Genomic DNA, 12702 nt, shown 5'->3' with positions numbered 1-12702 from the left:
TTCAGTAGTAAGAGTGTCTGTCCTCAGACTGAAGGGTTGCAGATTTGATTTTGGTCAAGGGCACGTACTTCAGTTGCAGGGCGCATATGAGAGGCAACCAATCCATGTGTCTCTCTTGAATCCGATGTTTCTTTCCCTCTGTCTCTTTCTCTCACTTCCACTCTGCCAAAAAAAATCAATGGAAAAATATCCTCAGGTGAGGATTAACAACAACAAAAACCTGTTCTTTTGTCTTCTTTCAATCTGTGTTAATTTCAAGAGTGATACAGGGTTGGAGAGAAACCAGATTAGCATTATGTTTGATTCAGATCTGCTCTTAAAGACATGATTTTGATTCTGTATAGTTTCAATGAGTAAAGACAGTCCCTATGTAATAAAAAATTACTTTTCACACTTCAAAGATAAGGCAGTTAGTTCCTACAGTGAAATAAAAGGTTTGGAACTTTTCTTTTCCCCCCTGAGCAATTCTGAAATATAAGGCCCATTAGACGTGATCGATAAGAAGCTTCACTAACCGAAACCGGTTTGGCTCAGTGGATAGAGCATCGGTCTGCGGACTCAAGGGTCCCGGGTTCGATTCCGGTCAAGGGCATGTACCTTGGTTGCGGGCACATCCCCAGTGGGGGGTGTGCAGGAGGCAGCTGATCGATGTTTCTCTCTCATCGATGTTTCTAACTCTCTATCCCTCTCTCTCTTCCTCTCTGTGAAAAATCAATAAAATATTTTTTAAAAAAAGAAGTTTCACTAGAAAACGACTGCAATTCTTGCAGTTGCTCTTTCCTTCCTACAGGTCAACAAGTTTAGGTGGAACATTTAGCAAAATTCCACTTGACACGAAAGCCTCGGGAATACAGACAGGAATTCCACAAACTGATGGAATTACAGGGTCCTACTTAGGGCACTGAATTAGCAATAGGAGGTATCTATTTTAATAAAAAGAAATGGCCTCTAGTATAAATAACGGAGACCTGTGTGGTTTAATCACCAGCCTGCCAGTAAAATTACTAAGCCACACAGGATTCAGACTCTCATCTTCAAAATTCAAATTTAGTACACTTTCAATTTCAGAAAATGTGAATAAATCATCACCTGCAATAAAGGTACATATGAATATACAAACATAATAATGAGCTTTAATTTAAATAGTTCTGGTGTAACTAAAGATTTTACAGTTCATAAAGTACACACCCCCACACACACAACACAAAAACACAGCTTTTAAAGTTTTTTGCATGTACTGAGACTTGAACATTGGTATATTGGACAAAAACAAAGATAAACTTACTAGATTCAGTGATAACCACTATCTTTTCATAGTATTTTGTTTAATTTTAACAAAAAGAATTCCTTCATTTTTAAAAGAATTCCTTCATACTTTAATGAAGCTAATACTCTAACTACATAATGAGGTAGATACCATTTTATGCTACTAAGTAAGATGAACTGATTAGATTGGCTGACATCATGGTTTAAACAATATTTTGTCAAATTATTCCGTAGCAATAGTCTTGACAAAATAACCTGTATCTGGACAAACAATTTGGAAAACAATTTGAAGATGCTTATGCTCTACAACTCAGTAACTAATGTGCTCGGAGTGCAGATATCAACATGGATGCTCCTCAGCAACACTGAACATAAGAAGCAAGCTAAAGAAGACAAAAAACTAGGATTCCATTTACACAAAGAATGTAAAACCTGCAACAGCACATATTGCTAAGGGATATATGTGCTTGCAGAAAAAAGTATATTAAGTGCACAGGAATGACACAGATCCGCACTGGATAGTGGAGGCCTTGGTGGGAGGAGGGAAGAGAGGAGGTGAATGTAGGAGAACACAGAGCAGCTTCAACAGTATGGGTTGGGTAGGTACACAGGAGTTCTTCTTCTTATTCTTTATGTCTTATGTTAAATATTTCATGATAAACTAGAAAACATTTTTCTGCCAGATGACGAAGTCCAGTTTATGCTGCCAGATGTCATGTAATCTTGGTGATTATGGGTGATGGTTTTCGAGGTGGCATACCATCTAGCCCTCCCTCGACCGCTCACCTTCTGCTATCTGTCCACTATAAATCACTGTAGCTCACTGGCCTTTGCCCTGGGTTTCACAACTCACTCCAGTAATGGTTCCCCCTATATAAGCATCGTAAGTGGCTTACAGTGGGTAGATGTTAGAAATAACATTCTTTAAAAATACAAAATAAAAATGCCTTTTTTGATTCTCTCTCTTCTCTCCAAAATGTCAACATAATGTCATATTATAAAGTCATACAATAAAGGTACTAGGGAAAAGACAACTGGAGTAAGTTGTGAAACTGTGTCTTATTCTCATTCTCCCATTAAAAAGCTTCAAAGCCTTGGGTAAATCATTCAACCTCTTGGAGTCTATTTTCTCCCTTCACTAAAGTCATGAAGCCAAATCGACCAAAATGACTCCTATAGTCCTACATATGACTGAGTGAAGTATGGCTGTGGACACCACTTGAGTTTCTGAGGCCTGAATAATATACAGACAAGTTACATCAAGAGCTTTAAACGTTTACAATTTAGGAAACATAATTTGACAATTCTAAAACTTCTTAATTTGGGATACTATAATTGCCTATTTTGTATATTTAAAAGAAAAGTTCTTTAGAAGTACTCACATCTGGTTGAATGGCTTTAAATACTGGGACATCCATCAGCGTTATTTGACCCTGAAATAAAAAGTAAAAAAAAAAAGACAATTTCTTCTTTGGAATTCCATGATAATGACATATAAATTGTATAATGACATATTAAATTAAAGTGATATTCTGTACTAAAATATATATATTGAATAAGCAAGTCTTTACCAGAAAAATGTCAATTTATAAGGACTTAAGAAAATGAAAATTGAGTCCTAGTACCATTAAATAAATATAAGTATTTCGAATTATTTCATACCTATTCCTATTTTCTTATGAGATAAATGAGGTAAAGTTAAAAAATAAAAATAATTTTGAAAATTTGAACACAGTTATACATGAAATCAAAATCAAAACCAAAAATCAGATCTACTGGTTCATGGAGCAGTGTTCAATATCAGGAAATCAATATATTATGTTAATAAGTTAAAGGAGAAAGAGAATATAAATAAGCATTTATGTCATTTAAGAAATAAAAGTTTTTCTGGGTAACTTTCATGATATTGTAATAATGCCTTCAACTTTCATTTCTCAATTTTTTAATTTACAAAAAGTAAAAATACCCCTAACATGTCAATAAAGTACAGCTGGCGTGGGGAGGTGGTACAAGTAGGGACTACAAAAGCAATTACCATGAAGGTAAATACTTACTATTACTTACCAAGCTGAAATAGAAGTTTATGAAGCTGCTCGAAAAATATCTACAGCTCTTCTTACCTTCCCCATTTCATCCCTCTGCTTGCTCCATCTTGGGCTACTCTCCCTTTTAATTCCCACCCCCAGCTTTGTTTATTTACTTTTACCAGGTCCTCTGCTGACCCTACAAATTCTAACTCAATAACACCAATTGGTAAACTATGTGCAAAAACTGGAGGAAGGAGGGGGAAGGCTTACCGCATATTCTTCTGGTGTAACCTTAAGAATATCAAATACCACGGCATCAAAGCTTTTCTTCAATTCAGAACCCTTGTCACTTAGTGATTCAGAACTGCTACTTTTCTGTTAAAGTAAAAGAAAATGCAGCCATTTTAATACTATCTCATAGTCAACGTCACAGGAACGAGATTGGCATTAAAAACTGAGGAAACCGAGGAGAGTGGGTTAACAGATGCTGCAGGAAAGTTGGGCAGAATGTGTTACTTATCTGGAAAAGCACAAGATAAAGGGTCAGGCAACTTGAAGCCTAATCTCAACTTCAGGTTTTTAGGTTCCTGAGTAAGACATTTTGTTGTCTGTCAGTTTCCTCACCCTGACAACCCTATCATTACTATAGAAATACAGGATTTTATAAGTTCAATGATTTTCAAATGGGTTAAAAGGGAAGTTTAAAGAGGAGGATATACCTCTTTATACTAGTAATTTTTACACTAATTTTTACTAAGAAAAGGAAAGGTTATTTTCATAACATAAACCACAAGAAAATATTCAGAATTCTTTTAATTAAATAATCCAATACTATTTGTGATGTGAATGTCTGTGATACTGCAATTGATACTATTCTTCCTATTATATTACAAATTTAAGTGTTTTCTACTTTAAGGTTACTATTTTATGTTTGAATTTGCTATTATTACATGTAGACCAAAAGGTGGCTTTTGGCTCTGAATATCTTATTTCTGGTCATGATAAAAATGTACTCTGCATCTGTTGGCTGAAATCAGAGCTTGATCACTGTAACAATATTTAGATTATGCTCCACTAAATGGTAGCAGGAAATCAGGCACAGTTCATGACAAAAAATTTCACCAAAGTTACAATTACCAAGGTATAATATGTCAGCCTACCAGCTGATAGACACCAATTTTGAGCACTTGTCCTTATGCCTCATTTTTACTTTTCCCCTCTCTTTCAGGAGCAGCTAATTACTAAAATGGTTACAAAGGAAGGGACCCATCATTAATTCCAAAAAGCTCTCAACCATAATTACTTCAAATATTTCTTCTGCTCCCCTTTCTCCTCTGGCAGTCCCACTATGCTACAACTCTGTCACTGTACAACATTGGTTGGATAGTGTTCCACTTTTTCATTCCATAAATGACTTTTCTACAGTTTTATTTGATGTGTTTAATCTCTGGAACTATGACAAGCTTACAGTATGTCAACAACATTATTTTATGTCCTAAGACTAACATAGAAATTTATTCATAATGTTAAGTATTCAAACAGAATTCAGTTTAGCAGTATACACTAATCCAGTAACTGCCCAGATAACTAATTACATCAGTCAAGTACTAACCTGGTAATTAAACATAGCGGTAATTTTTTCCAAGTTTTTAACTGCTTCAAGACAAGCTAGCAAATCACAATGGTAGTTTTCCTGGTCATGAAAATGAGTAATCAGTTTCCTTTTGTCCTTACAATGACAAGGGATGTGCTTCTATCTGCTTTCCCAATACCAGTAAACACAACAGCGATGATAAGAAGCTAAGCAGTACTTAAGCATAATGTACCCTAAGAGAACAGTTAGTAACTCTTTATTCAACACAATACTAAACAAAGTACACATTTCTAAAAGTCTGAAACAAAGTTTACTGTAACTCTACTGATACTGGAAACTTTGATAGCTCAGGTTAAGAATAAAGGTATGTAATACTTTCAACAATAAAGATATAATTTTTTAAAAAAGAGTAGAGATACTGAGAAAGAAGAAGTCAATCACTCAGAGAAAGTATCTTGTTCATTCTGTAAGCTTATCACATTTATGAGAAATCTGCGTTTTAATATATTAATAGATCTAGACATTAAGAGAAGGTGAAAACTATTTTTATATCTGAAGCCTGATGTAATTCATTCACTTTTAGGAAAGTCAACAAAATTTTGTATAGAAGTGAGATGATCCATTTTATTTAACTAATAATTGTGTACTGCTTCATGTAATACTAGACAAATGTTTCAGGACATATAGTTATTAATATGGTATACATATAGTTAACATATTAAAGTAATATGGTTATAAATATATCAAGTAAACATACATATAATACAAACATACATAAACATATAATATAATCCCTGAGGAAGAAAAGCTATATATAAATTTGTGAAAAAATTATTAAAAAGTACTTTTTTAAGTGTTAGTTTCAAAAATAGAAAAGCTCCCATCTGTTTAAGGGATCATGAAAAGACTTTCCTAAGAGTATAGCATTTGAAACAGGTTTTGAAAGACATAAAAAATGTATTTTTTGTGCAGTGAGAAGGAGGGACACATCAGAATGAGAAAAGAAATTCCAGGTAAAAAAATGACGTAGGCAGGTATAACAGAAGTAGGAAAAGCTAAGGATTATATATATTCTTTCATGAGACTATATATTTCATTTTATAGAGGATTAGCAGCAGTTAAATCCATTAGAGAACAAATTTAGGGCCATTTTGAGAAAAGTCTTGAAGGCAAGGCTGAGGGTCATTTGTATTTAATTAGGCAATGAGGAACCACAAATAGTTTGGGGGTACAATAAAGTTTAACAGCTGTATTTGAAGAATACTAAAATTGAACTGCAGTCAAATGGACCAAACCCAGCTTATTGGAAGTATAATATCAAACTAAAAAGCTGTTGCAATAATTCAGACAAGAAATAATAAGTGACCAAACGAAGACAGTGCTAGCAGAAATAAGGAGGAAAGGACAGGACCAGAGATAAAGTGTGGGGGACAGGCTCTAAGGCAGCTGCCAAGGATCTCTCTCTCTGTAGTTACACCCTTGTGTAATCTTCTCGACTTGAGTGGCAGCAGGACCTATGACCTGTTTCTAACCAACAGGATGGCAGTCCCAGGATTACATTACAGAAGACAGTTAACTTCAGTTTTGCAGTTAATTGTGATGGGCAAAGGGGAAAGCAAGTGAATGAGAAATCTACAAATTTAAACTTAGAGGCTAGAGAGAGGGAAATGCTATTAACAGAAGTCAGAGAGGGGATGGACTATTTTCTTTGCAGACTGTGTAGCAGTAACTTGATTCTGTTCATTTTGCAATTAAAATGTCTGGTCTTTCAGAAATGCTTAATAAAATTTATGAGGGAAGCCAGAGCTAGAGATAAAAATATGAAAATAATTTTTATAAGACAAATAATAAAAACTATAGGCTTAGAATAATTTCAAAAATAGCAAGGTCCAAATAATTGTTTGGGGCAAAATGAAGTTGAAGTTATTAAAGAAATTTGAGGTCAAGGTGTTAAAGGGCCATTATTCTCAAGCTTTACAATAAGAGAAAAATAAAGGAAGAGCACAGAAGCTGGATGCTAAATTAAGGAAAGAAGGCAAGTACCCTATATTTATAGACAAAACAAAAGAGAGAAAAAAGGTGAGGCAAAAATAAATTAATGAGATATTAACTAGAGAGGTGAGCATCGGTTCCAGCTTCATCTCCATCCTTAACACTCTAAGCCACATCATCAGAGTAGCCCTTCCTAATCCAGCCTCGTGGCTCTTCAATCTCCTTCAATGGGCTTGGAATCAAGGGATCTAGATAGGACCAAAATTACATGTACAATTCCAAATAAAAGAATCTTTGTTTCACTTTACTATTGCCCTCAAGGTTCATGTCATGTAAAAATACCCAAAAAAGAAATTCTAGGTGTCCTTTAGAACTAAACCCAAGAAAGGGTTTTAAGTAATCATTGTTTGTCAAGCATTTTAAGTAGATAAGGATTAGCTGTTTCTAAGATGCACAGTGAACATCTAAATGGCACAAAACACTTGGTTTTTAAGCTAAAAAAATTTTATCCCTTTTTTAAGTTCTGATTTAAATCTGTGAGCAATGATAATGCTTGAAAAGTTAGAATGCCACGAAGAAACTTTTCAAGGCAACTTCTTCAATGTCTTACCTCCGAAGCGGTAGCAGCAACATTAACACTGCTGGCCTGCCCGTTCAGTAGGTCCATGCTTCCCACAACATCAGTCCTGCTGCTATGTTAACAGCACAGAAGACTGACTGACTGCTTCACGTCGAAGGCCACAAATACATTATTATTCCTGTAAAAAAGAAATAAAATTTTAAATGTGTGTTTAATTATTATTGGAAGTTTAAGAAACCAAATCCAGGCCTATCACCATGTCAAGAAACACATTTTTTCAACTTTGCCGAACTCTTTCTTATTTCAGTTAAATCACTAAAGCCAGTTTGAGGACAACCCAAATGCTATTTCACATGATCAGAAACACCATACGGACAGTGTTCAATGCATGTTACTGTTATGGTTCTTCATTATCAAAGCAGAAGTGCAATTTTTCACTTATTGTGAGAAAAATTCAAAAAAATTTTTTTTACTTTTAAGTAAATAAAGTATAAGAAAACACGTGGCAGAGTAACACATGGCCTAACAATAAATGTTTAGAGATCTAAATGACATCCTTTAATCAACAATGAGTAAGTTTACCATGGCTAATAATCTAGCTTACAAAGACATTACAAATAAATAAAGTATTATGGAATGTGTAATAAAAATACCACAATATGTATTTATTTGTATAGGGTTTTAAAGTTTATTGAATATCTTCAATCCACTGTCTCACTTATCTTCACAACTACCGATAAGACTAATTAAGGAAGATATTTTACTCATATAACACAAACAGCCTCTGAGGACAAAGGGTGGTAAATGAGCAGCCAAGAATAAAATTCAAGCTATCTAAAATTCTGGTCAAATATTCTCTCCACAACACTGTATTTCTTTCCACTTTACTAGAAGTCAGAATATTTACCTGAGGTTCTAATCCCTTTCCACAAATAGCTTCACCTGTCTAGGGCAGAATTTCTTCCTCTCTGAAAATTAAAGGAGTAAATTTAATTTAGAATGCCACGAAGTTACATTCGTGGCATTCTAAATTAAATTAGAATGCCTTAAGGCCCCTTCCCAACGATAAATTTCTATGATCGTTTTGTTCTTTTTTTAATTTTATTTTTCAATTACCATTTACATCTAGTATTATTATGTACTGTTTCAGGTGTATACCATAGTGGTTAGACAATCACATACTTTATAAAGTGGTACCCCGGGTATTTCCAGTACCCACCTGGCACCATACATATTTATTGCAATAATCTATACTAATAAAAAGATGCAAATTGACCATACCTTCACGAGGCCCACCAGCCAATCAAACCCAACAAATCAATGCCCATAACCCAACAAAGATGATAGGTTAATTTGCATAGGCAGACACTGAGCAGCTGGGGGTGGGGCGGGATGCCTGCATCATTGCCATGGCGACAACACAGGCATTCCCCACCACCCCAGCCAATCCGGGCCTCGGGGAAGTGTGGGAAGGCGGAAAGGCGGCTCCGGGCCAGAGTGAAGACGGTGCCGGCAGCCAGGAGAAGGAAGGCCCATTCTTGCACGAATCTTCATGCATCGGTCCTATAGCCTATATATATATAAAAGGCTAATATACTACATATCCATCTGACTGGTCACTACGACACACAATGACCACCAGGGTGCAGATGCTCAACGCAGGAGTTGCCAAGCTGCAGTGACTTGGCAGCAGAGGTTCTCGGATTACACACCCCGAAACCAGAGAGGAGGGAGCCCGATTCCTCGCGGGGCCGTGCGATTCCACCTTTGGCCGTGGGTTATGTTGTTGCTGGGGCACTGTCACCCTGAATCTGGTTTACTGCACACTTGCGTTTGCGTTCCACACCCTGTGTGACAGCAACTTTGCAGAGTGCCCTCTTGTACTTCAGGACCCCTTGGGGGATGTCAGAGAGCTGGTTTCGGCCCGATCCCCGCAGGCCAGCCCGAGGGACCCCACCTGCCAGAGGGACCCCACTCACTCCGCAGATGCCCTTTGAGCCACAGTGCCACCCCAGGTGCAGCTGGCCAGGAAGGGACCACGGGAGGTTGGCTCCAGGGCATGTCCGGCCCCGTCTTGCCCAGTCCCGCCCTGCCAGCCACCTTCTAATTAATTTCCTTTCAATGTGCACGAGTCTGTGCACTGGGTCACTAGTACTGACTATATTCCCTATGTTGTACTTTACATCTCCATGACTGTTTTGTAACTACCAATTTGTACATCTTAAACCCTTCACCATTTTCACCCAGTCCGCCAACCCCCTTCTCCTCTGGCAACCATCAGTCTGTTCTCTGTATCTATAAGTCTGTTTCTGCTTATTTTTTTTAGATTCCATGTATAAGTGAAATCATATGGTATTTGTCTTTCTCTGAATGACTTATTGCACTTAGTATAATACCCTCTAGGTCTATTCATGAATAGTAAGACTTCGTTCTTTTTATAGCCAAGTAATAATCCATTGTATATATATACCACAGCTTTTTTTATCCACTCATCTGTTGATGGGCACTTGGGTTGCTCTCATATTTTGGCTATTGTAAATAATGCTGCAATGGACATAGGGGTAGATATATTCTTTTGAATTAGTGTTTTGGGTTTATTTGGATATATATACCCAGAAGTGGAATCGCTGAGTCATAAGGTATTTTTTCCATTGCCTTTAGAGAGAGTGGAAGTAGGGTTGGATGAAGGGAGGAAGGGAAGGGAGAGGGAGGAAGAGGAAGAGAGAGAGAGAGAGAGAGAGAGAGAGAGAGAGAGAGAGAGAGAGAGAGAGAGAGAGAGACATCAATATGAGAGATACACATATCAATGTGAGCGATACACATTGACTGGTTGCCTCCTGCACGAGCTCCGAGGAGCCAGGGATCAAACCTGCAACCCAGGTACATGCCCTTGACGAAGAATTGAATCCTTGAGTGTGCAGGCTGATGCTCTAACCACTTAGAAGCACCAGCCAGGGCTCATTAATTTGCATCTCTCTGATGATTAGTGACACTGAATATCTTTTCATATGTCTATTGGCCATCTGTATGTCCTCTTTAGAGAAGTGTCTATTAAGGTCCTCCGCCAATTTTTTAAATGGACTTTTTTTTGGTGTTGAGTTGTATGTTTTCTTTATAAATTTTGGATATTAACCCTTTTTCAGATATATCACTGGCAAATATATTCTCCCACTCAGTTATTTTTCTCTTTTTTAATTAATCCTTACCTGAGGATATTTTCTCCATTGATTTTTAGAGACAGTAGAAGGGAGGGAGGGGGATAAAGATGGAGGGAGAGGTAGAGGGAGTAGAAAAGGAAGGGAGAGGATAGAGTGCTATGAGAGAGACACATCAATTGCTGCCTCCCACACACACCCAACCAAGGATGGAGATCAATCCTGCAACCCAAATATGTACCCTTGACTGGGAATTTAAACCCGCTCAGGCCGGCGCTCTAACCACTGAACAACACTGGCCAAGGCTCTCCCATTCAGTTCTCTGATGTTTTTCATAAGAGAAATGCTAAATGTCTATAAATTAGGTACTTTAAACTATACCCACTTTTAAAAGTTTGAAATATAAATAATAATTCTTTTGATGCTAAGTTTCCTTTCTCTAGAGTGCATTACGTGACAGTGATTCAGAAGCACAGACTAAAACAGACTGCCTAAGTTTGTACACTGTTGGACTTCATGCTCACTTTCCTCACGCACGAAACAGAGTTGACAATGAGTACTTACTTCACAGAGTTGTGTTGAGGAGAAATGAATTAATAAAACAGTGCTGACACAGGGTTAAGTGCGATATTATAATGATGCATATTTTGTCTACTACCTACTTAAGCTACATAAAGCTCACATTTAATGGAGCCTTTTAATTAAAGACAAAAACCTTAGAAATATACCTCCAGCAAAATATCTGTTGGTGGGCATCACCAAAATCCTAACTGCAGACACCTGAATGCTTAAAAATTATTACTAATGGCAGGACCCTTAGTCACATCTTAAGTTTATCTTCATTTCTTTAGATATACTCTCAGAACCAGCTAAGAGCAAAACATTGTGCTAGAATTTTTTTAAATAAAAAGTGTATTAGAAATAATGGTTTTTAGCCCAGCCAGCATGGCTCAGTGGTAGAGCATCAACCTATGAACCAGGAGGTCATAGTCTGATTCCTGGTCAGGGCACATGCCCAGGTTGTAGGCTTGACCTCTAGCATGGGGCATGCAGGAGGCAGCTGATCAATAATTCTCTCTTATTATTGATGTTTCTACCTATCTCTCTCTCTTTTCCTCTCTGAAATCAATAAAATATATATATATTTTAAAAATAATGGTCTAAAACCATTTAGAATTCATTTAGAAAATCAATGTGAAAATGAATAGCTCACAGAAATACTTTAACTTTCTTCAATCCACAGTATTTCATTTTATAAGCTTCACTATCCTTAAAAATCCAAATTCTCTCTGAGGGCAACACTCAATTTGTAATGAAATGTTTTCAAATAATATCACTTTATTCTACATTCTATGCATAAAGATTAATTTAGATAAGAATTCATATATCAACAGTGCCCCCTAGTGTTAAGAAAAATATTTTAATTAATTAGGGAATGGCCGAAACCGGTTTGGCTCAGTGGATAGAGCATCGGCCTGCGGACTCAGGGGTCCCAGGTTCGATTCCGGTCAAGGGCATGTACCTTGGTTGCGGGCACATCCCCAGTAGGGGATGTGCAAGAAGCAGCTGATCGATGTTTCTCTCTCACCGATGTTTCTAACTCTCTATCCCTCTCTCTTCCTCTCTGTAAAAAATCAATAAAATATATATTTTTAAAAAATTAGGGAATGTATTCTTAACCTTTTGCACTTGGATGTCGAGTGTGACTCGACACGGTTAGCATTAGAATAAAGGAATCGAGAAAAAGCAAGCGAGTGCAAAGGGTTAATCTACTTTATATCAAATATATACATTTTATTGCCACTATTTATTAAAAAATAGGTAATACAGACCAAGAATTAACATTAATACATTTGGGAACTATAACAGTAAGGCCAGATAATCTATATCAAGATTCAAGTTTTCTTGACCTGCTTTTAAATAAAATGTCATTCAAATTATTCCTCAAGAATTAAGGTCATATTAAAATCAATTATGTTTTTAGTAAAAAAAAAAAAATGTACACAGCAAAGCATACCTCAAAGAATATCCTATTCATAACTATTTACAAATGTACTACATACCAACAATATTTAATACTGTTTAAGA

At 36.5% G+C, this 12702-nt stretch overlaps 1 protein-coding gene across 4 annotated transcripts in view; it reads right to left on the bottom strand.

Moving 5' to 3' along the window:
- RALGPS2 (Ral GEF with PH domain and SH3 binding motif 2) overlaps positions 1 to 12702 on the bottom strand; it is a 122991-nt gene that overhangs the window by 76566 nt on the left and 33723 nt on the right. For all 4 annotated transcript variants that reach the window (XM_054712169.1, XM_054712172.1, XM_054712170.1 and 1 more), the window contains exons 2-4: positions 7490 to 7637; positions 3564 to 3668; positions 2649 to 2699 (exon numbers count right to left, since the gene is read on the bottom strand). In XM_054712169.1, coding sequence (XP_054568144.1) covers positions 2649 to 2699; positions 3564 to 3668; positions 7490 to 7546 — 213 coding nt within the window. In that variant the 5' untranslated portion in view covers positions 7547 to 7637. The remainder of the gene's footprint in view (positions 1 to 2648; positions 2700 to 3563; positions 3669 to 7489; positions 7638 to 12702) is intronic.

The sequence above is a fragment of the Eptesicus fuscus genome, chromosome 22 (genome assembly GCF_027574615.1).
Source record: "Eptesicus fuscus isolate TK198812 chromosome 22, DD_ASM_mEF_20220401, whole genome shotgun sequence".
NCBI lineage: Eukaryota > Metazoa > Chordata > Mammalia > Chiroptera > Vespertilionidae > Eptesicus > Eptesicus fuscus.
The sequence above is the reverse complement of the archived record's forward strand: the minus strand, read 5'-3'. Positions and strand labels throughout refer to the sequence as shown.